The sequence below is a fragment of the Ranitomeya variabilis genome, chromosome 6, assembly GCF_051348905.1.
Source record: "Ranitomeya variabilis isolate aRanVar5 chromosome 6, aRanVar5.hap1, whole genome shotgun sequence".
In the NCBI taxonomy this organism is placed as follows: Eukaryota; Metazoa; Chordata; class Amphibia; order Anura; family Dendrobatidae; genus Ranitomeya; species Ranitomeya variabilis.
In genome coordinates this window covers 137,549,647-137,573,422 of record NC_135237.1, presented here as the reverse complement: position 1 = coordinate 137,573,422, position 23,776 = coordinate 137,549,647, and the positions used below count along the sequence as shown (strand labels likewise).

The following is a 23,776-nucleotide window of genomic DNA, read 5'->3' as shown; positions in this document are numbered from 1 at the left end:
CATAGGCAGCATCAATAGTAAAAGGTTGGGGACACACAGGGTTAATAGCAGCGGTAACACCCGTGGCATAGCGCGGTACGTTACCGCTGGGATTAACCCTGTGTGAGCGGTGAGGGGAGTATGGAGCGGGCGCCAGGCACTGACTGCAGGGGAATATGGAGCGGGCGCCGGGCACTGACTGCGGGGAGTATGGAGCGGGCACCAGGCACTCACTGCAGGGGAGTAGGGAGGGACTAATCGGACTGTGGCCGTCGCTGATTGGTCGCGGCAGCCATGACAGGCAGCTGGCACGACCAATCAGCGACGCGGGATTTCTGTGACGGAAGTTGCCGACAGAAAGATGGAAGTACCCCTTAGACAATTATATATATAGATGTAATAGATGTCAATTTTTTTATAAACTATGTAGTTGTGAAATGGTATGGGAGAGCTTTGCCATCACTGGATTCTGTAAAATATTTGTTGAAGAAATACTGAATTCTGCATTTAACTATTATAATTTTTTGAAAAAGAATGTCAACTGTTCAGGGTCCGAAGCATACCTTCTTCTATTTACTTTATTTACTGAAGTGTACCTGGGTTATACAAGATAATACAAGATGATAAAGCAATGATACAGCAAATTGAACAGAAAGCAAACATTCCTTAAAACAATGAAAGACATATTAATTTATATGTGCATTTTACTCTTTTTTTAAATTTAATTTCTACATTGTGGGTGTAGGATAGATTTGCTAATTAAATGCACTTGTAGTTCAAAAGCTAAAAAAAAATTATGTAAGTAGTCACAAGATGGCAGCAAATGCACAAAATAATGCCATTACTGCTCACATTAAATAAAGTGTTATATTTTACATTTAGGCTATTTTACATATACAAATAGTATTTTTTTAAAACTGCATCCTAGTAAAATTACTCTAAAACCTGTAAGAAAATGTGCACACTGAGATTTTTGACTCATATTGTTATGATATTGATTATACTGATATTGTTTTTGGTGAAATTTATACAAAAACAAGTAAAATTCTAAAGGGTTTGCAAACTTTCAAGCACCAGTGTATGATATAGTGTTTCAATAATCATAACAAGAAAAAGTATTTATAGTTATAGCAATTCACAAATTGGTGAAAATTGTAGTAATGGCAGAAGAGAAATTAATGTGCACAGGTCTGAAACCTTAGTCAAAGATATCTGAGCACACCACATAAATCTCTAAAGGTGCCAAAACTTTTTGCATTGGCCCACTTTTCTTTAATTAATTTTTAAAATGATATTTTTGTGCATAAAATACAAAGGAAATGTGTCATCTTTAATTTTAGGCCTTTTAGAGATCATTTAATCTTCAACTTGCTTAACTGTTCATAATAACATTAATTTTGACCAAGGGTGCCCAAACTTTTCCATGCTACTGTATGTATTGTAGGTATGACCCCCTTGTGCAGCAATAATGGCATCTAAATGTTTCTGCTAATTGTTAATAAGTCATGCACATAAGAATTTCTAACTGTTCCTCCCTACAAAGTTCTGTTCTGTTGGTGGCTTTTCTCCCATGAACTCGCTTCAGGTCTTTCCACAACATTTTTATAAAATTAAGATCAGAACTTTGAGTTCTCTAACCTACCAGTAGTAGGTTGACTTGCATACTTTCAGTCATTGTCTTGCTGCATGACCCAGTAAGAAAACAAGATTCAATCCATGGACACATGTTCTGACATTTTCGTTTAGAAATTGCTAGTATAATTCAGAATTCATTGTTCCATCAATGTTCGCAAGCTGTTCTGGCCCCTATACAGGTCTCATCCATCAATAATACATTGATCCAGTAGTCTTCTAGCTTGTCCAAGTGATCTTTAGCCAACTGCATAAGGCAGCAATGATCTTTTTGAAGAGCATTGGCTTTCTTATTGCAATCCTGGCATGCACACCATTGTTGTTCAGTGTCCTCCATATGGTGGACTTATGAGCATTAACATTAATCTGAGAAAAGCCTTTTGTTGCTTAGAAGTTACCTTGAGTTCTTTTGTAACCTTGTGACTATTATACACCTCCTCTTGGAGTGATCTTTGTTGGTCATCAGCTTTTAGGGAGAGTAATAATACTGTCATGATCCATTTTTGGATTTGTGGCAGATTTGGTTTCCCTCAGTTTAAGACCTTTTTTCCTGTCTGGTCATTGGGGGTTAATGCAGTTTTCCTCCCTCGGTGGCCGCTGGTGTTATTGTATTGCATTGCATTGCTGCTGGGTCAGCTGATGTTTGGTGGTGACCACTCCCTCCATCCTTTAAAAGGTCACCTGGTACATCAGCTGACTGTCGGTGTTAGTTCATTCTGCAGCAACTAAGCTGGGAGTAGGAGCTTGCTGGGAACAGTTATTCTACTGCTGAGTGCGGTGTATCTGGTGTTTCTTCCCGCTGTGCCTTGCAGCATTAACCTAAGTGTTGTTTTCCTTTACCTTGTCTGTCTTTCCTTACCCTGTGTTGTATTAGTGCAGCGGTGGGACCAGTGCTCTCACCTGCCAGTTCCCTGCTTAGGGATATGTGCAGGGCAAGTTAGGGACTAGGTATCCTGGTCGGCGACGGGTTGAAAGAACCCGTATAGGGACGGTAGCAAGATCAGGGCACATCTGCAGGCAAGCGCAAGAGGTGCCCATTCCCCCAGTCACTACTGACAGGGCCCACCATTGTAATTGTTTCCCCGGTGTTCCCTTGTTTGTTGTGTTGTTCGTGACAGACCTACGGTTGTGTCATTTCATACTGGGTCAGTCACATCATGACATTAAGGCTACTTTCACACTAGCATCATTCGACGCATGTCGCAATGCGTCGTTTTGGAGAAAAAACGCATCCTGAAAAGTTGGCCACAGGATGCGTTTTTTCGCCATAGACTTTCATTAGCAACGCATTGTGACGGATTGCCACACGTCGCAACCATCGTGTGACGGATGTGTCATGTTTTGGCGGACCGTCGGCACAAAAAAAGTTACATTTCCGACTGCGCATGCGCGGCTGGAACTCCGCCCCCTCCTCCCCAGACTGCAGAATGGGCAGCGGATGCGTTGTAAAACTGCATCAGCTGCCCACGTCTTGCAGAAATTTCACAGCATGCGTTGGTATGTCGGCCCGACACACTGCGACGGGCCCGTACCGACGCTAGTGTGAAAGTAGCCTTACTTTAAAATGTTCTCAATTTTTACATAATACATCTTACTTATGATTGGTGGAGTCGAAGCGCTCTTAAAATAGTTTTATAACCTTATCCAGCCTCATGAGCATTAGGGAACTCTTCTTTTGAGGTCTTCAGAAATCTTGTTTGTTCATACCACAATACATTTGAAAAACATGTCTTCTGAAGATCAGACTTTGATAAATCCCTGTTCTTGAAATAAAACAGGTTGCCCTCCTAACTGTCATCTCATTAATTGAGAACTGTAATTTCACCTTCAAATTATCTGTTAATCATAAAGGTTGACATACTTTTTCTACTCACAGACTTGTGATATTGGATCATTTTTCTTTGTAAAAAAAACAACAGTCCAATATTTTTAAGTCTTTTTTTTATCTAATTTTAGGACTTATTTGATGTAGTTTTAGATTAAGTTTAGCTTAAGGTACCTTCACATTAAGCGACGCTGCAGCGATAGCGACAACGATGCCGATCGCTGCAGCGTCGCTGTTTGGTCGCTGGAGAGCTGTCACACAGATCGCTCTCCAGCGACCAACGATGCCGAGGTCCCCGGGTAACCAGGGTAAACATCGGGTTGTTATAAGTTCTGAACTTTATTCAACGACCAGCGATATCACAGCAGGATCCTTATCGCTGCTGCGTGTCAAACTAAACGATATCGCTAGCCAGGACGCTGCAACGTCACGGATCGCTAGCGATATCGTTTAGTGTGAAGGTACCTTTAGTTATTTTATTAGACAAATAGTTATTTATCTACATTTGCAATCATTCATCAGATTTATCTTATCTTATCTTCACATTTTGTGAAAGCGCTGAGATCTCATCTCCCGAGATCTTGGTGCCGAGATCTCCAACTGCGCATGCACTGCTCCTGGCAGATATTTTCCCGGAGTACACCACATAGTAAACCATGTAAGTGTGGGGGGCTCTAGGCTTTCACAAAATGTCGGCAGAGTCCCCGCAGCACTAAACACCCGCAGCAGCGCACCGCACATCCAAACATTCCCCTCATCTCAGCCTGCAGCAACGCTCCACTCTTGCCTCCTCCAGCAGCGACCCTGGGACCCTGCTTCACCACAGCCAGTAAGGTATATCCGCATTATAAGACGCATCCACATTTTCCGCCCAAATTTTGGGAAAAAAGTGTGTCTTATAATCTGAAAAACATGGTAAGTTTCTTCCACAAATTGGATGAGACTCACCCATTCAAGTCTCTGGGTGCGTGAAAAAATCAGAGCCACAGTAAAGCATCTAATTTTAAAGTCATATTGCAATTATGTACATAGGAACCTGTAAATGGTTTTGTAAATCATTATTAGCTGCTGCTGAATAAAACAATATACCTGAATTATTAAGTACAAAGGCAGCATCTTATTCATGTAACAATGTACCCAGTTCATTGTTATATAAATCTGTGATTGAGGATAACATCACATTTGCATGTAGCTGAAAAGTGGGGCCCTGGAGTTAGTTACTGGTGGGCCCTTGCTATCCCAGTCAGACACTGCACGCTCGTGTGAACCTACCCATTAGGCTTTATTCATATATCAATATTTTTGATCAGTAATTCATCAGTATTTGTATGCCAAAACAATGAGTGTCTCTAAAACACAGAACAGGTGTCAATCTTTCAATTATAGTGTTTCGTTGTAAGTTGCACTCCTGGTTTTAGCACACAAACACTGATGCGAAATACTGACTTGTGAATTGGCCTTAGAGGAGTTTTCTGGGCTTGAGCGAAATTCCTGCAGTGACTTTGTGACTGCATATTGTTGAATCCCTATAATGTGCACACTGTCAGAATTTTGCTATATTGCCTGCTCTAGCATTCGTAACATGACCGTAATTATGCGATTTGCACAGCTGTAGTCACGTGCTGACCAGCATTTCAACCTCTTCGCTTAATAAGACATTGAGAAAAGCAGGAAAAGTTTCCAGTCGGTACATGACCGCAACTATGCACATTGTATTGCGGTCAAGTGATGAACAGGCAATCTGCAGATGCAATAGACTTGACTGCAAAAATGTAACTAGAGTCTGGAAAAATCTAATTTTTAAATTATAAAACACACTACAAATAGTGCATTGTTCATGTTGTTTTTATTTATTTGCAGTGCACTGTACAAAAACATTCAAATCCATATAGTTAATAAACCTATAGTATATAAACCATAGATTTCAAAGATTAAAAAAAAAAAAATATATATATATATATATATATATATATATATATATATATATATATATATATATATAGTATATAAAAGAGTTTTTGGCAGAGCCAGCTCACCGCTTTGAAGAAACAGGAATACATCCAACCTGTGGTTACAGTTCACACGGGAAACGGATTGGGATAAATTCACACATGTAAAGAAAAAAACTTTTTGTTTCTCCAGTGATCAGTCCAATGGTAGAGTAAAATATACCTTTTATTTATCCATTTAAAAGTTCCAGATTTCTTCAGTAACAATACTGCATACATTCAATCCCTTATGGACGACATGTTTCGACGCCACATGTGTCTTCCTCCAGACCAATGCCAGACCTCATGTGGCTGGAGTGTGTCAGCAGTTCCTGCAAGATGAAGGCATTGAAGCTATGAACTGGCCTGCCCGTTCCCCAGACCTGAATCTGATTGAACACATCTGGTACATTATGTCTCGCACCATCCACCAACGTCACGTTGCACCACAGACTCTCCGGGAGTTGGCGGATGCTTTAGTCCAGGTCTGGGAGGAGATCCCCCAGGAGACCATCCGCCGCCTCATCAGGAGCATGCACTCAATTAGGTTTATTATGATTATATTTATGCTGTGTGCAGCCATTCTTACACAGCTATCTACACTTCACAACAATGAAATTACAACACCAAGAAGGAAAAATCATGGAGGTATGAAAATCACAGAATGGATAGACATGTTAATGATGTGCAATTGATGCAAAAGTGGAAACAACATTTTCAAAACATCTGAATTTATTCCATATCAAGAATCAGTGCCATGTATAGAAATACTTGCACTTACACACCTTGACAGACTATTAATTAGGTTAATGGTTGCTGAAAAAAAGCTCTGCCATCCTGATTGTAGTTGAGCACTCAAATTATCAAGATCCACTGCTGACAGTTCCATTTGTAATTTCTGAATAATGACATCCCAGATGTGCTCAATGGGAGACAAGTCTAGGGATGCTGCAGGCCATGCTAGCACGATTAGGCCATGCAGGCTGCTCACATCTGCATGAGCAACATGTTGACTGCTTTTGTATTGCTGAAAAAGGCTCTTGAGACACTTTCACATTACCTCATGAAGGTTTCTTCATGGCATTGCCCACATGGTCTTCAGACTAATTTCTGGCTAGACAAAAGATGGACTCATTGGTGAAGAGGATAGATCTCCATTACAGCATCCATTGCTCTGCATCATGATAGCCTTTGAGAGTGCTGGATTGGGGTCAATAAGCACCTGTAGATTGATATGTGTCCCTTAGCCAGACAGGGAAACATCTTCTGACTGTGCAGAATGTGTAGAATGTAGAATGTAAGCCCGCAAGGGCAGGGTCCTCGCCCCTCTGTATCCGTCTGTAATTGTTAGTTTGCTTACTGTAAGTGATATCTGTAATTTGTATGTAACCCCTTCTCATGTACAGCACCATGGAATCAATGGTGCTATATAAATAATAATAATAATAATGTGTGTTCACTTGCAGTATAGGATAAATCACTAAGCGCTATTCCTCTACTCCTGAAATGATGGTGTGGGGTGGCATAATGTGGAGCGCCCCCACACCGCCGCAGGGCCGAGGGGGTACCCGGAGCCGGGCCTCTAGTTCTCAGTCTCGGGGTTGTCACGGTGGCTAGACCCGGTCCGTGGCCCTGTCCGTCAGTGGGGGACGTCCGGTGTAATAGGTGGTAGTAATGATAGCGGTGGAGCGGTGCAGTTGTGGGGTGTAAGTCGCGGTAAATAACGAGGACACCAGGTTGCAGTCTCTTTACCTCTTTACTGGAGATCTCTGAGTCCTCAGTCCAGAACACGGTTCACCAGGCTACGCAAGTCCGGCCGGTCCAATGGCACCTCCAGAGTTCTCTTCTCAGGTGGAAATCTGTGCCTTCCTTCTAGCGCTATGTGTTGTAGTCCTTCCCTGCTGTGCTTACGGAAAGTAACCCCACAACGGTTGTGTCTGTTTCTTAAGTTCCCTCACAACTCGATTTGATGTTCCTCTGCAATCCACCCCTTCCCTGTATTCAGGTTGGAATGGCACCCGTTTGTCAAGTAGGCCTGGAGTTCTTCCGGGACCCTAGAGTCGCCCCTCTCCCGCAATTGCCCCCCAAGACTTCATAGGTGATATGTGGTAGACAGCCCGCCTGAGACCGACTGTCCTGCCGCTGTTTGGAGTATGGCTTGCAAGCTGTATTCTAATCCACTCCCTCGGCGTTCCGGCCACCGGTATTGCGCCTCAGCAGGGTGCTGCCTCTTTCAGCACAACCCCTGCTGGTATTCTCCTTCTGCTTGATCTCGTTTCTCACTCAGCACAATCTGTCTCGCTTCTAGTCCTTTCCTTGAGTCCCGCCGCTTCCAGGAGCCTGCGCGGACCCGTTACGTTCTTTCAATGCCAAGCCTCTGCCAGGATCCCACCCCTGGCAGAGACCCTACAGTCTCTCCCTTCACAACACCCCCTGCCACAGGGTGTTGCTCCGTTCAATCCCGTCAGCGTTCTCCTCTAACTTCCTGCCTGACCCCCAGTTTACCCACTATGGTGGGGAGTGGCCTAATGAATAGCACCCTTAGCTCCCCCCGGAGGCCCAGCTGTGAAACATATTGGTGTCTGTGATACCTGATTGGAGGAACTCCTTCGGTGCCATCGAACGTACCATGGCTCCCCTTAGCGGCGAAGCCACAGTACTGCAACGACCAGAACTCTGGGGCGCTGCAAATGCACGGTAGCTGGACACCTCTAGTCTTTATTCCAGGTACAATCACAGCTCGTTGTTGCATTGATTTGGTCAGGGAACCAATGGCACAGCCATTTCTCCAAAGTGTCTTAATAGCAGTTCTTTAACACAAAAATGAGAGGTCATATGTTGCTCGTGCTACTGTGAGCAGCCAGCATGGCCTGCAGTGTCCATGGATTTATCTCCCATCGTACACATCTGGGATGTCATTAGTCGGCAATTGTAAAAGGAGCTGCCAGAAGTGGATCTTGATGATTTGTGTGTGAAAGTGCATTTTGCGTGTTAAAACAATCCTCAGACAACTATTAATAGCCTAATTGATACCATGTCAAGGTGTGTAAGTGCGGGGATTTCTACGCATGGTGTCTCATATTTGATACAGAATACATTTTTTCCTCATTTGCATATCATTAACATGTTTTTTAATGCTGTTATTTTCATCAACCCATGACTTTCCCTTCTCAGTGTTGCAATTGTACTGCTGAAGCATATACAAGTACAAAAGCTCTCATATAAAAAAAAAAAAGCCCAGAGCGCATGATTTATCTTGCATGAATGCTTTATTTTTGCAGGTGGGAGATTCTGTTTTGGAGAATGCTCGACTTATGCTGCAAACAGAGAATATACAAGCATGTGCAGAAGACTTCAAAGAAAGGTAATACACAAGTGTAATACAGCTAATAAAGTATGATGCAAACAAAAGTGCCCCAAGCACAGTATGATACCCTGTCAGTGAATTCCTCCACAGTACCCTCCACACGCATATTATAATGACCCTAGCCTATGATGTACCCCCCTCCCTCAAAGAATGGTGACCCCCATCTCAGTATGGTTCTCCAACTGTAATCCCCAAACAGGCCTCCATACAATATAATAGCCACAAAAAGTGCTCCATACAGCATAAAGGGCCCCACATAGTCTTCCATACAGTATAATGGGGCCCTGCATTGCCTTCCATACAGAGTAATAATAGCCCTACATAGTACTCAATACAGCATAATGGGCCTAACATAGTGCACCATACAGTATAATGGCCAACTATAGTACTCCATACAGTATAATGTCCCCACATAGAGCTCCATGCAGTATAATGGCCCCACATAGCGCTACATACAGTATAATGGCCTCACATAGTGCTCTATAGGGTATAATGGACCCACATACTTCTCTATACTGTATAATGGTCTCACATAGTGCTCCATATTGTATAATGGTCTCACATAGTGCTCCATACAGTATTATTATCATTATTTATTTATATAGCACCATTAATTCCACAGTGCTGTACATGAGAAGGGGTTACATCAAAATACAGATATCACTTACAGTAAACAAAACTAACAATGACAGACTGATACAGAGGGAAGAGGACCCTGCCCTTGCGGGCTTACATTCTACAGGATTATGGGGAAGGAGACAGTAGGTTGAGGGTTGCAGTAGCTCCGATGGTGTTGAGGTGGCCGTGTGGTCATTACAGGCTGTAAGCTTCTTGAAGAGGTGGCTTTTCAGGTTTCTTTTGAAGGATCAAAATGTGGTGGATAACCGGACGTGTTGGGGCACAGAATTCCAGAGGATGGGGGGATACTCAGGAGAAGTCTTGGAGGCGATTGGGTGAGGAGCGAATAAGCGTGGAGGAGAGAAGGAGGTCTTGGGAAGACCGGAGATTACTTGATGGAAGATATTGAGAGACTAGTTTGGAAACATATGGAGGAGAAAGGTTATGAATGGCTTTGTAGGTCAGCGTTAGTAGTTTAAAGTATGGGCCCCATATAGTGCTCTGTACAATATAATGGCCCCAAATAGTGATCCATACAGTGTTATGGAAAGCGTGATGCAAGGTGAAAGTGCAATGTTGGGTGGGGGACCTGTCTGGCATTGTGGGCAAAATATACTAAGGTGACCCGCCCGGCCTCACAGGTCAAATATACTCACCCTGTTGGCCAGATTTGGCTTGCAGGCCAGAGTTTGACATATGTGGCATGGAGTGATGAATAAGGTAATGTTTCATACATGGTATCCAGTAGTTTACTCTCCACTCCAGGCTTGGTATTGTTCAGCTGATAGAAGGCTGCACAAAGATCACTGTCAGCTTCAAAATCTCAAAGAGATTGGTGCAGGCAGGGAAAAAAACATACTACTAATTGAATCCTACTTAATTGTAAAGTGCTGTGGAATATGTTGGAGATATATAAGTGCAATGTTTATTCGTTACTATTAATTGAAACATTTGTTACATTTTTCAAAGGTAGAAAAAAACCAACAAAAAACCCATGGCCACGAACAGCAACACAGATTTCTTATTAACAACGTAGATTTCGATAGGATTATGTGTGAAAATCTTTTATCTAAAACAGTACAGATAAAATTTTTTTTACATAATATGCAACTCTAAAATGAATAATTACGGTATATGTTAGTGTAATAGACTTGACTATGAAACAGAATGTCAAATTACTTACTCCTTAATTTGAACTCATGAGCAAGTTAATAATTAAATGAATTTGTCAGCCATTAATTTGTTTCAAGCAATAGGCGAACAACACATTTAGGATATTTACAACTGTGAAATCATGAAAAAATGCAAAAACAATTGGAATACCAATTTTAATCCATGTAATCAGAAAACAGAATATGAAATTGTGACACAGAGATTATAACCCATGGCCACCACCTTTCAACCCAATGTGACGGCATTCTAAAATGCTGTATATATGACTCCAATTTGCCCTGTAAGGCAAAAAAAATACCTTTTTATTATACTCATCTAAGGGGCGGTCTGGTCCAATGGGGGTCAGGGGTGAGGGCAGAGCAAAGTACTGCAGTGCGCAGGCGCCAAGAAAGGTCAGAAAGGCCCAGCGCCTGCGCACTACAGTACTTTGCTCTGCCCTCAACAGGCAGGAAGCAAAGAAGAGGACGTCATCGTATGAAGATGGGAGGCGCCAATTGGACCGGACCGCATCGGGACCGCCCCTGGGTGAGTATAATATACTGTAACCTGATTTTCTTATCTTTCAGGTGACATTGGGGGCTTATCTACAGCATTACAGAATGCTGTAGATAAGTACCTGATGCCAGTGGCCTGAGGTTATAGGCGAATTTTGGGGTGACAGATTCCCTTTAACATGTGACCACATCAAACATATGTTAAAGTGGTGACATAAGTAAGGATTATATGTAATCAATGCAGGCAGTGATTGGGATTACATGTCAGCAATGCAGGCAGTGATTGGGATTACATGTCAGCAATGCAGGCAGTGATTAGGATTACATGTCAGCAATGCAGGCAGTGATTAGGATTACATGTCAGAAATGCAGGCAGTGATTAGGATTACATGTCAGCAATGCAGGCAGTGATTAGGATTACATGTCAGTAATGAAGGCAGTGATTAGGATTACATATCAGCAATGCAGGCAGTGATTGGGATTACATATCAGCAATGCAGGCAGTGATTAGGATTACATGTCAGTAATGCAGGCAGTGATTAGGATTACATGTCAGTAATGAAGGCAGTGATTAGGATTACATGTCAGTAATGAAGGCAGTGATTAGGATTACATATCAGCAATGCAGGCAGTGATTGGGATTACATATCAGCAATGCAGGCAGTGATTAGGATTACATGTCAGAAATGCAGGCAGTGATTGGGATTATATGTAATCAATGCAGGCAGTGATTGGGATTACATGTCAGCAATGCAGGCAGTGATTGGGATTACATGTCAGCAATGCAGGCAGTGATTAGGATTACATGTCAGTAATGCAGGCAGTGATTAGGATTACATGTCAGTAATGCAGGCAGTGATTAGGATTACATGTCAGTAATGAAGGCAGTGATTAGGATTACATGTCAGTAATGAAGGCAGTGATTAGGATTACATATCAGCAATGCAGGCAGTGATTGGGATTACATATCAGCAATGCAGGCAGTGATTAGGATTACATGTCAGAAATGCAGGCAGTGATTGGGATTATATGTAATCAATGCAGGCAGTGATTGGGATTACATGTCAGCAATGCAGGCAGTGATTAGGATTACATGTCAGTAATGCAGGCAGTGATTAGGATTACATGTCAGTAATGCAGGCAGTGATTAGGATTACATGTCAGTAATGAAGGCAGTGATTAGGATTACATGTCAGTAATGAAGGCAGTGATTAGGATTACATATCAGCAATGCAGGCAGTGATTGGGATTACATATCAGCAATGCAGGCAGTGATTAGGATTACATGTCAGAAATGCAGGCAGTGATTGGGATTATATGTAATCAATGCAGGCAGTGATTGGGATTACATGTCAGCAATGCAGGCAGTGATTGGGATTACATGTCAGCAATGCAGGCAGTGATTAGGATTACATGTCAGCAATGCAGGCAGTGATTAGGATTACATGTCAGAAATGCAGGCAGTGATTAGGATTACATGTCAGTAATGAAGGCAGTGAATAGGATTACATATCAGCAATGCAGGCAGTGATTGGGATTACATATCAGCAATGCGTGCAGTGATTAGAATTACATGTCAGTAATGAAGGCAGTGATTGGGATTACATGTCAGCAATGCAGGCAGTGATTAGGATTACATGTCAGTAATGCAGGCAGTGATTAGGATTACATGTCAGTAATGCAGGCAGTGATTAGGATTACATGTCAGTAATGAAGGCAGTGATTAGGATTACATGTCAGTAATGAAGGCAGTGATTAGGATTACATATCAGCAATGCAGGCAGTGATTGGGATTACATATCAGCAATGCAGGCAGTGATTAGGATTACATGTCAGCAATGCAGGCAGTGATTGGGATTACACGTCAGCAATGCAGGCAGTGATTGGGATTACATGTCAGCAATGCAGGCAGTGATTGGGATTACACGTCAGCAATGCAGGCAGTGATTGGGATTACACGTCAGCAATGCAGGCAGTGATTGGGATTACACGTCAGCAATGCAGGCAGTGATTGGGATTACATGTCAGCAATGCAGGCAATGATTGGCTGCTGCAGCCTCAGGTCAACACAAGGAATCATTGCTGGCTGTAACAGAAAAAACAATTATTCAAGTGTGCACATGGAACTAACAATTAGGAAATAAATGCTTTAAAAAAACAAAAGTAAATAAAAAATATAGATAAATATATGATAAATAAATTATATTCTGTTTGTTTTACAATACTGAAAACCTCTAAAGATTTATAGTTGTTTTCTATATTTGAGGCAAAAAATAAATATATATAATACCATACTGTAGTTTTTTCTTTTAATATCCATATGTTTGCTCCTGAATGTCTTCTTCTGAGCCTATGTAAACGTACAGTTTATAAAAATACCATCCCTATCAATAGTTCAGTGCATTGGATTATATGAAATAGTCAGTATGTTCAATCAGAGCCTTCTTGTTCTCAAAAACAAGGGGACTTTTCTGTTGGCCAATAGTGTCAGGAAATCACTGTAGAAATTTGCCAAATAAATTAAAACTTCAAATTCATCCAAATATAATCTGCAATTTATAAACAATTTACCATATACATTTTTGCCTTGCTTTTGTGGCATAAAGTGTACATTGTAAATAAAAGAACAACTATACATAACTAAATCTAAAATAAATATGTCAAGTTTGTATGAACATATAAGAGGGTGTTTCAGGGGCAGGTAAGGGGTGGTGATGTGTTAGTTACATTCGACTTCCTACTGAATCTAGTCCTTGTGTATTGAGTGTGTTTGGCTCTACAATTAATTCCCATAACAACATCAGAGTAATTTACTGCCATGAATGAATGCCATGTGTAGTTTGGTAGTTTGTTTATATGTGCATACTATAGTTTTGCTGCAAATTTACAGTATTATAAACCGTTAATTTCCTGAATAATAATTTACCCATTATGCTGCTGACTTTTCCCCACTCAGGCACTGGACCTTGTTTCCTTCAACTATTGCTGGCACCCTTTGTGCTAGCGCATGCTTTGTTAATAGTATAACCCAACAAACACCTCAGACATTATCACCCAAGGCCTTTACGGTTGGGTCAAGCAGCCATGTACTGTCTCAGTATTGAAATAGCTTAGCGTTCAGCAATCATGTGCTTATCGGGAGTTGATTCACCGTCCACGTAGCTCAAACTCAAGCAAGGTGCTAATTATCTGCGCTCTCCTGACTTCCATTCAGCTACCAAAGTTTATTTCCAGGCTCAGTATAACCTAACTAGATGTTGTGCACATCTATCTCAGCAATCAAGTTCCCAAAGGTAGCAATTTGTTATTGTTTTCGGCAATGTTTACACTTCAGTCACAGCAATCAAGGTAACACACTACTACAAGCTGGTTTCCAGTTTGCCAATACATTTGTGCTATTTATGTGAGAACCATTAAGGCCTCTTTCACACTTACGTCTTTGAGCTCCTGTTGAAATCTGTTGATTTTTGAAAAAACAGGATCCAGCAAATTTTTCTGCTGGATACTGTTTTTTCTCATAGACTTGTATTAGCGACGGATTGTGATGGATGGCCATCCGTTTCATCCGTCGTGCACTGGAGCCGTCGGAAAATCGCTGTCCGTCGGGCGGATACAACGCACAGAGGAACGTTTTTTCTGTATGTCAGAAAATCGCTCAGCGCCAGATCCTGCGCTGCCCATCGTTGGCTATAATGGAAGCCTATGGACGCAGGATCCATCGCTGACTGTCAAAAGCAGGAATCCGGCGACGGGTTCTGTCTTTTGAAACTGAGCATGAGTGGAAGGGAAATTCTCTCTCGCTCACTCTCTCTCTCTTTTTACTATTGATGCTGCCTATGCAGCATCAATAGTAACAAGATATAATGTTAAAAATAATTTAAAAAAAAAAAATCGCAATATTCTCACCTTCCGGCATCCCGTGCAGCGTCACCGATGCTCGCGATGCTCCCAGCAGCTGGCGTTCCCAGTAATGCATTGCGAGACCGCGACGTCATCAGACATTGCACGCAAGGTAGGTAAGAATATTGCGATTTTTTATTTTTTTATTATTTTTAACCTGGGTTGTGTTGTGTATGCGTTTTCGCCGCGGAAAACCGCTGCGAAGATGCATACACAACAGGTGCACATAGGTCCGTCAGAAAAACGGGCCCAGTGCACCCATTTTTTACAATCTGCACAGGGTCCGTCTTTTCAACATTTTGACGGATCCTGTCCAGATTGTAAAAACAGAAGTGTGAAAGAGGCCTAACCTGCAAGAAAATTTGACAAAAATTAACCTGCCCTGTAGCTTAAAGAATTCTCCTCACATGGTGAATCTTTAAATCATTAGTTGGTGTATACACACAAAATAGTTTCTTTTGGCTGTAATTTTAATAACAATTTTATTACTATGTGCAGTTAAGTCCTGGTTAATAATAATAATAATAATAATAATAATAATAATAATAACAATGTGCTCTATAAGTAAAATTAGACACATCTAGGACATAAAGCTTAAGCTGCTATAAGGACTAAGGAAAAACAGATTCATGTTAGAAATTTAAACTGCTATTATGTCCTATGGGAAATTAGATAGAAGAAACCACGTGTGGATGAAAAAATTGAATTGAGAACTTACCACGTAAGGACTACCGCCTTTTAATTTCAAGGCACCAATTTAGCAAAGAAATATGCAGTAAAACACTTTAAACAAAAGTCACACAATTTTTGCACAACACGGAATTGAGCAAAAATGTTCCACTTTTAGCATTTTCACTCCAGTTTTAGCCAGTTCCACCAAAATGGACAGAGCAGGGGTCAGACAAAGAGGGACATCCTTGACTGGAGCAAGATTTGTATCAAGACTCATTGCAAGACATGCACCTCTTAACAAATAAGGCGTGTGATACTGCAACACTCGAGTCTTGATAATTGGGGCCCAAGAATCTAGTATTTCACAGCTTGAAGAAGCTGTATTGCAAATGTTTTGCCTTCCTCCAAGTATGATGCTGTGTGGATTTCAGCATACGGCTAAACCCTCGTCCACTTCCCAGTAAACAGACTGTATGGATTCTTAAGTCTATATTTATTGAGATGATGATATGAACTATAATGGTGGATGATAATAGTGGACGATAATGGGTAAAAACTACAATGAAATAACAGCGTATCAGTACTGGCACATTACAGCAACAACAGCATGATACAGGGTACAATTAGCATCAGTAACTGGGACATTACAACAACTGCACGGTAACAGCATAATACAGAGATGCAGTAATCATAGCTATCTAAGGCAGAGTTCATGCTACCAGCACTGTTCTGCTCTATACAGAAATGCACCTATCTGTATGCAGTGTAAAGAGCATTATAACTAATTGGAGGATACAGAGCACAATATACCTCACTTCACAATATATTGCATGGTGGCTGCATACCTTTCGCATATACAGATTCTACACAAACACGTAACTGCATTGTGACTCTTACAGGGATCCACTGGACAGGAGGAGTGATTGTGGGAAAGAGAGAGCCAGAGCACACGTGTATCACTCTAAAGGCCTGACAAAGATGTCTGCATATCTTGCTTTCCCTGGGAAGTTAAGGGGGTGGTTCTAACTAGAACACACTGCTTCTTAAAGGAGAAATACTAGTGTATACAGAAACATGATAAATGGGCAACTAATGACCTCTAAGGGTTGTAACTGGAACTACACTACGAATATTTATCTTTGCAGCTCATAAATGAGCAGAACACTCCCCGCTTGGCATCAACGGATGCCACTATTTGGCTCTTTTGGAGAAAACAACAACACAAGTTCAGTAACTGGCCTGATGAACAGTTTGTTCTCCCAAGCTTGCACACTGTGACCTCTACTTTGTGCACTTTCCCATCCTTGCTGGGAAGGGGCTTGGTGACTAGTCTGAGTGGCCACTCATTTCGATGCGACTGACTGTCACACTTTGCTTCAGTATGAATCTTACTAGTGCGTCGTGTAGCCACGGAACAAGGACCGAATACATCTAATCCAATGTTGGTGAAGGGGGGGTCAATACTAAGTCTATCGGGTGGAAGATTGGCCCTCTTCGGATTTTGGAACATGCCACTGAGTTTGCGACACGTAATGCAGTTGAAGATGAGTTTGCTCACGCTTCTCTTTGCTCCAACAATCCATAGTCCAGCCACCTGTAGATGCCCTTCAGTGAACAAACGGCCTTAGTTGTCTCACTAAGTCATGATGACATCCAGGAATTATTACCGGGTGTTTCTCTGAAACTTCTACCTCAGTTTCTTGAAGACGGCCACCTACTCTCAGCAGAACGTCTTGGTCGACAATTGGATCGAGCTTTTTCAGCGCGCTGTCTCTAGGAACGGGTTGTCCCTTATTGAGGTTGTCCATTTCTCTGGTGTAGGTTTCCTTTTGTACAACACAAAGTATTGTAATAATCTTGGCTCTTTCCAGGTTGGGAGCGGTGAACGCCTACTTGCAGTGATGCCAACCTTTACAAGGTCTCTGGTTTGCAGATAGTGTTGACTTGTAGGATTGGGCTACATGAAGTAGACAAGTGATGGCTCGAACAAGTGACTTCCAGGTTGAGAACCTGCTGAACGGATGAGATTCGAAGAGATGACTTGAAATCACTGTATGAAGAGCAGACACTCGAGGACGGAGCTCTTCCTCAGTATATGGATCCACTAGTTCGAACGTATCAGGCCTGCTGATGTGGGGCATCGAACGTTACAAGGAGACAGGGCCTGTGAACTATGTAGTGTAAATAAATAAGCGTGTGCACAGCCTTTTAAGGGAGGTGCCAGAGTAGGTTCCCACACCGTAAGATATATAGCAAAAAAATTCGTCACTCAACTTAACGTGATCAAGTGAGGTTTTAATGGTGTCCACAAGGTAGTAACAGAAATGTTTCGGTCCTGATAATGGACCTTCATCATTCCACCGCTCGTCCGTGTCCCTACGCCATCCAGGCAGGCGCACACGTCCCGGGCTTTCTGTAGATCGGCTAGCCCTCATACAGGTCATTCCTCCTCTATATACAGGCAGCACTCTACTATATGGTCTGTGACTGATGAAGGTCCATTATCAGGACCGAAATGTTTCTGTTACTACCTTGTGGATACCATTAAAACCTCACTTGATCACGTTAAGTTGAGTGCTGATTTTTTTTGCCATATATATATGTGAACCATGTAGTGTCCTCAAGATGACCTGGTGCAACAGATCTAGTCACATGGTCTGCAGGATTATTGAGTAGGTACGTAGTGCCACTGATTCGTGGTACTTCTTATCCTCAGTACCCGGTTGCTGATGTAGACATAGAAGCGTTGGGGAGTGCTGCTCGGTAATTCCTTTGCCAGCAGACTATTGTGACATGGCGATGGAGGTCCATTTTCTAGTGTGCTGGTAAGCATACTGTTGACTAAGGCTGGCTTGTGTGCTCTTCCTAGACAGACGTCTCTAATAATGACCCATCCGAGGTTGAGTTTCTGTGCATATGGAGCATTCTGGAAGCCATTGATATATTCTCTAGTCTTGTGGACTCGTAGTATATCTCTTCCCAGGAGTAAGGCTATTGGGGCTTCTGCATCCAACTCAGGTATCAGGTGGGCTATACGCTTCTGATGAGGGTGATGTGTTGCCACCTCCGGTGAAGGTATCTCAGGCCCGTTGTCGGGAATCTGGTTGCACTCCAAGATGGTTGGTAGCGATAGGCAGGTCTGGCCATCTATGGACTCCACCTTGTATCTGATTTCTTTCCTCCCCGCCATCTCGACAGTACATGAACACATTTTCAAGGAGTAGGGAGAACCGGGGCCTACAATGCTGAAGTTATCCTCTGCCTGCGACAACATTAGTAGAGGTTTACCAGGGTGCAAGGCTGTATTGCAATCCGTGCTGCTGCATTCTGCACATTTCACGCTAGCTTCACAGTTCCTGGCAAGGTGAGAGGTTGTGACACAGCATTTGAAGCAGATTTTGTTTTCCTTGAGGAAACCTTTGTGATCCTCCAAAAGCTTCTCCCTAAAGGCTCTGTATTTCAGTAGAAGATGTGGTTTCCTGTGTAGAGGACACTGACGTCTTGAGGTTTCTTCTCTTCTGGAGGGGGCTTACTTGTATCGTGAGGAGGGCCTGTGGAAACAATATTAGTTTTGTGGACTGCCATGGGTGTCCTACTGGGTTTGACACGGGGGGCAGTGGAACATGACAGAGAGAAGTCAAAACTACGGTAATTTCTGATCTTAGCTTGTAGGGTGACAAATTCCACAAATACAGTTAGGGAATGGTATGTTATCAGTTTGCTTACACCCTGAACCATATGTAATACACTTTTTTTTCTAGGTTGAAAGGAATTTTTTGTACTATTGGATCGACACCCCTAGCAGTGTCTAAGAATGCCAATCTGGGCAAGTGTCCTTCCTCTTGGGCAACCTGTAACCCTATCAATAAATCACTCACTGGCAGGAATGGTGTAGCATTTGTTTGTGGGCTGCACTCTCATTCTGCGGCTGTATGGCGTATGGCGGCTGCTGTGATACCTGATTGCGGAGCAGTGTGGGTGTTAGCGGTCCCGTACAGTCTGATAAACTACAGCCTGCAATCGGCTATCAGTTTCACTGAGTGCAACTAATCCATTCTTACTGGGGCCTGGACTCTTGTTCCCCGCGGATGTATGGCGGCTGCTTTAATACCCGTACGTGGAGCAGTCTGGGAGGTAGCGGTCCCGTACAGCCTGTGCAACCACCGCCTGCAACCGGTGGCCCATTTTTACTGTTCTGCCTTCCTCCAGATATAATGCTGTGTGGATTTCAGCATACAGCTAAACCCTCGTCCACTTCCCAGTAAACAGAATGTATGGATTCTTAAGTCTATATTTATTGAGATGATGATGTGAACGATAATAGTGGACGATAATAGTGGACGATAATGGGTAAAAACTACAAAGAAATAACAGCATATCAGTACTGCCACATTACAGCAATAACAGCATGATACAGGGTACAGTTAGCATCAGTAACTGGGACATTACATCACATTACATTACATCAACTGCACGGTAACAGAGATGCAGCAATCATAGCTATCTAAGGCAGAGTTCATGCTGCCAGCACTGTTCTGCTCTATACAGAAATGCACCTATTTGTATGCAGTGTAAAGAGCATTGTCGCACCATACACACACTCTGTATGCCGTACACACCACACACACTCTCACTCACACACACACTCACACTCATACATTCACACTCACACTGTCTAGTCTGTGCTCTGAGACACCAAATTAAAGATGGAAGATGAGGAGGAGCAGAAGAGGGGTGCAGGAACTGGTGGAGGTGGAACAAACCCTGATAGAAGTAGAGCCAGCAATCCTCAGCATTGGTAGCATGTGTCGTGCCAGGGTGGGACTCGGACCCATTTTCCACAATGTTCAGGCAATGTGCTGTCAGGGAACTGGAGCGTCTGTGGCCACAAGCGGGTGATATTCCTGGACACATGCTGGTACAAGGCAGGGACACCACACCGAGAGACCAAGTACCGAGGGACAGCTGCCGCCATGAGTCGGTGGAAATCCTGCGTGTCTACAAGCCTAAGTGGCAACATTTCCATAGCAAGCAGCCTGGAAATGTGCTTGTTTAGTGTTTGGCCTGTGAGTGGCTGGTAACTTTTTTGTTTTTCGTTCCAAGGCCTGGGTTAGGGACTCTGTGCTGAACTTTGTGCTGGGACAAGGATTTGGAAGTGCCAGATGATGATGCCTCAGAATGTGCAAGGACAAGTGCAGGGTGGTAGGCATCTGCGCCAGTGTCAAGAACAGGGGATTGACAAGCAGCTGGCACAGGGAAAGAGGCAGTTATGTCACGCGTTGGCACCAATTGTGGGCCCAACTTTTGACCCACTGAGTTGGGTGCTTAGACGACCAGTTCCTGATCATGATGGTGGTGGTTGGGCTCTTAGTGGTCAGGCCCCTGCTGATCTTGGCATGGCACAGGTGGAAAATGACCATTTTTGTCTCAGAATTCTCTTTAAAAAGTCCCAGTCTGGTGAACACCTAATGCTTTGACGGAGAAATTCACGAGTGTGGGTGTTCTGCAGAACAGTTACCAGCCTTCTCCCTCTCGTCAACCCACTGTCTCTACCTGCTTGTTTCCTTGCTCCAGATCCCTCCCCTCAGTGCTGCTGGCCATGCTTTGCATGTCAGCTTCCCAGGTTGGGACAGTGACTCCGTCATCCACCACCTCATCTACCACTGCTGCACCCTGGTCCTCCTGAATTGGTGACTTAACATCAACCTGACTAATTGGCAACTGTGTCACATCATCATCATCTAAACGATAACGATATCTATAATTCTGTATGTAACCCCTTTCTCATGTACAGCACCATGGAATTAATGGTGCTATATAAATAATACCAATAATAATAATAATAATAATAATAATCTACCTCCTTAGACAAAATTTTCTATTCTTCATCGCCATCTTCTTGTGACTGTGGCTGCTCTAAGTTTTGGGCATAACTAGACAACATGTCCTCCTGTCCCTCTTGGAACATGCAGGGTGATAGGCTACAATCAAGAAATGATGATGCAAATTATAGCAACTTTAGACCTGAGTAAGCACAGACTATGTAACTAAATAGATAAAGTCACAAGATTTTCAGCTCACCAGGGGCATTCTAATTTGAATAGAGCACACATTTTGCTGGTGATCAGTATCTAGAAGCAATATTCTACAAGATCCCTTAAGGTGTTTGGGGTTAGGAGACTGTTGTGGTGATGAGAAATAAGCACATATTATTAATTTACTCTACAAAAAAAACTGTGAACACTTATCTTTTTATTTGGCAGATATGAGAATGAGCAACCTTTTAAAAAAGCTGTGGAGGAGGAGATACGCTCATTGTACAAAGTGATTGATGATGCAAACTTGACAAAAATGGATTTGGAAAGTCAGATAGACAGCATGAAAGAGGAGCTTGCCTTGCTGTCCAAAAATCATGAAGAGGTAAAAATAACCTTAAAGCAGCTAATTTCTTTAATGCGCAGTACTCTGCAAAAGTGTTAGGAAGATACTGAAAAAATGCTGTAAAGTAAGGATACTTTCAAAAATAAAAGTGTTAATAGTTTTCTATTATTATTATGTTGTTTTCATATTTTTTATCAATTACAAAATGCAAAGTGAATGGACAAAAGAGAAATCTAAATCAAATCAATATTGGTGTGATGTCCTTTTACATTCAAAGCAGCATCAAATCTTCTAAGTACATTTCACCAAAGTGTTTGAAGGAGGAGGCTATACCAAACATCTTGGAGAACTAACCACAGATGTTATGTGGAAGTAGGCATGCACAAGTGTCTCTTTCTAAAATTCCACAAAGACTCGAAGATGTTGAGATCAGTGATCTTTGGGAGCCATATCATCACTTCCAAGACTTGTTCTTCTTTAAGCTCAAGACAGTTCTTAATGATATTGACTGTACGTTTGGGTTAGTTTTTCTGCTGCAGGACAAATTTTGCACCAGTCAGACACCTGGTTTTGCATGATGTATAAGTATTTGGATGTACTGTATGTCTCAGCATTGAGCATTGAGGACACCAAGAAATGGGCAATGTGAAGACAATTGTGGTTGGCCATGGAATCTTAGTACAGCAGATAAAAGACACATCAGTCTTACTTCCCTACAAAATCAGAAGATTTCTACCCATGCCATCAGCTCTAAACTGGCAGGAACCAGTGGGAACCTGCTGCACACATCTATTGTTCTCAAGAAATCTGGCCAGCAGTGGTCTTCATGGAAAAATTGTGGCCAAAAGCAATACCTTTGACATGGAAACAAGGCCAAGTGACTCAACTATGCACAAAAATATAGGAACAAGAGTGCAGAAAAATGGTAGTAGGTGATGGACTGATGAGTAAAATTATGAAATGTTTTGCTGTAACACAAGGATGATTGTTCACTAAAGGATTGGACAGTAGTACCATTATGATTGTCTGAGGGCAACAGTGAAGCATGGTGGAGGTTCCATGCAAATTTGTGGTTGTATTTCAGCAGAATTGGGGATTTGGTCAGGATTTATTGTATCCTCAATGAGAATAGAGGTAGATACTTATCCGCCATGCCACACCATCAGTGAGGTGTCTCATTGGCTCTTCTGCAGCAGGACAATAACCTCCATATTAGGATATGGCCCTTATGTAAACTTCATTCCAACATCATTAAGTTTGTGTGGGATTACATGAAAAGACAGAAGGATTTGCGCTAGCCTACATCCACAGAAGATCTGTGGTTAGTTCTCTGAGATGTTTGGAACAACCCCCCTGCAGGGTTCCTTCAAAACCTTTGTGCAAGTGTACCTAGAAGAATTGATGCTTTGATGCTGTTTTGAAGGCAAAGGGCAGTCACTTAAATGTGTATATAGACTTCCCTCATGATCATTCACTTTGCATCTTGTTATTTGCTATAAATAAACTATTAAGACTTCTAGTTTCAAAAAGAGTCTTACTTTGAAGCATTTTTTCCTCACTGGCCTAAAACTTTTGCACTATACTGTATGTTATATGAGAGTACACACAGTAGTTTTTTCAATGATTAATCTATATAATCTGAACCCTTTTATTATTGTACTAATAAATACATTGGTTTAAAACATTTATAACCCATAAAATAAAATCTAAAAATGTACCAAAAGTATCACAGTGGCTTTGCTGGATG

General features: G+C 42.2%; 1 protein-coding gene across 1 annotated transcript in view; it reads left to right on the top strand.

Annotated features, from left to right (window-relative positions):
* Positions 1–23,776, top strand: part of BFSP2 (beaded filament structural protein 2) — a 52,599-nt gene that overhangs the window by 6,999 nt on the left and 21,824 nt on the right. Inside the window, exons 2-3 of the mRNA XM_077271904.1 lie at positions 8,706–8,788; positions 21,912–22,068. Of these exons, the coding sequence (XP_077128019.1) occupies positions 8,706–8,788; positions 21,912–22,068 (240 nt within the window). The remainder of the gene's footprint in view (positions 1–8,705; positions 8,789–21,911; positions 22,069–23,776) is intronic.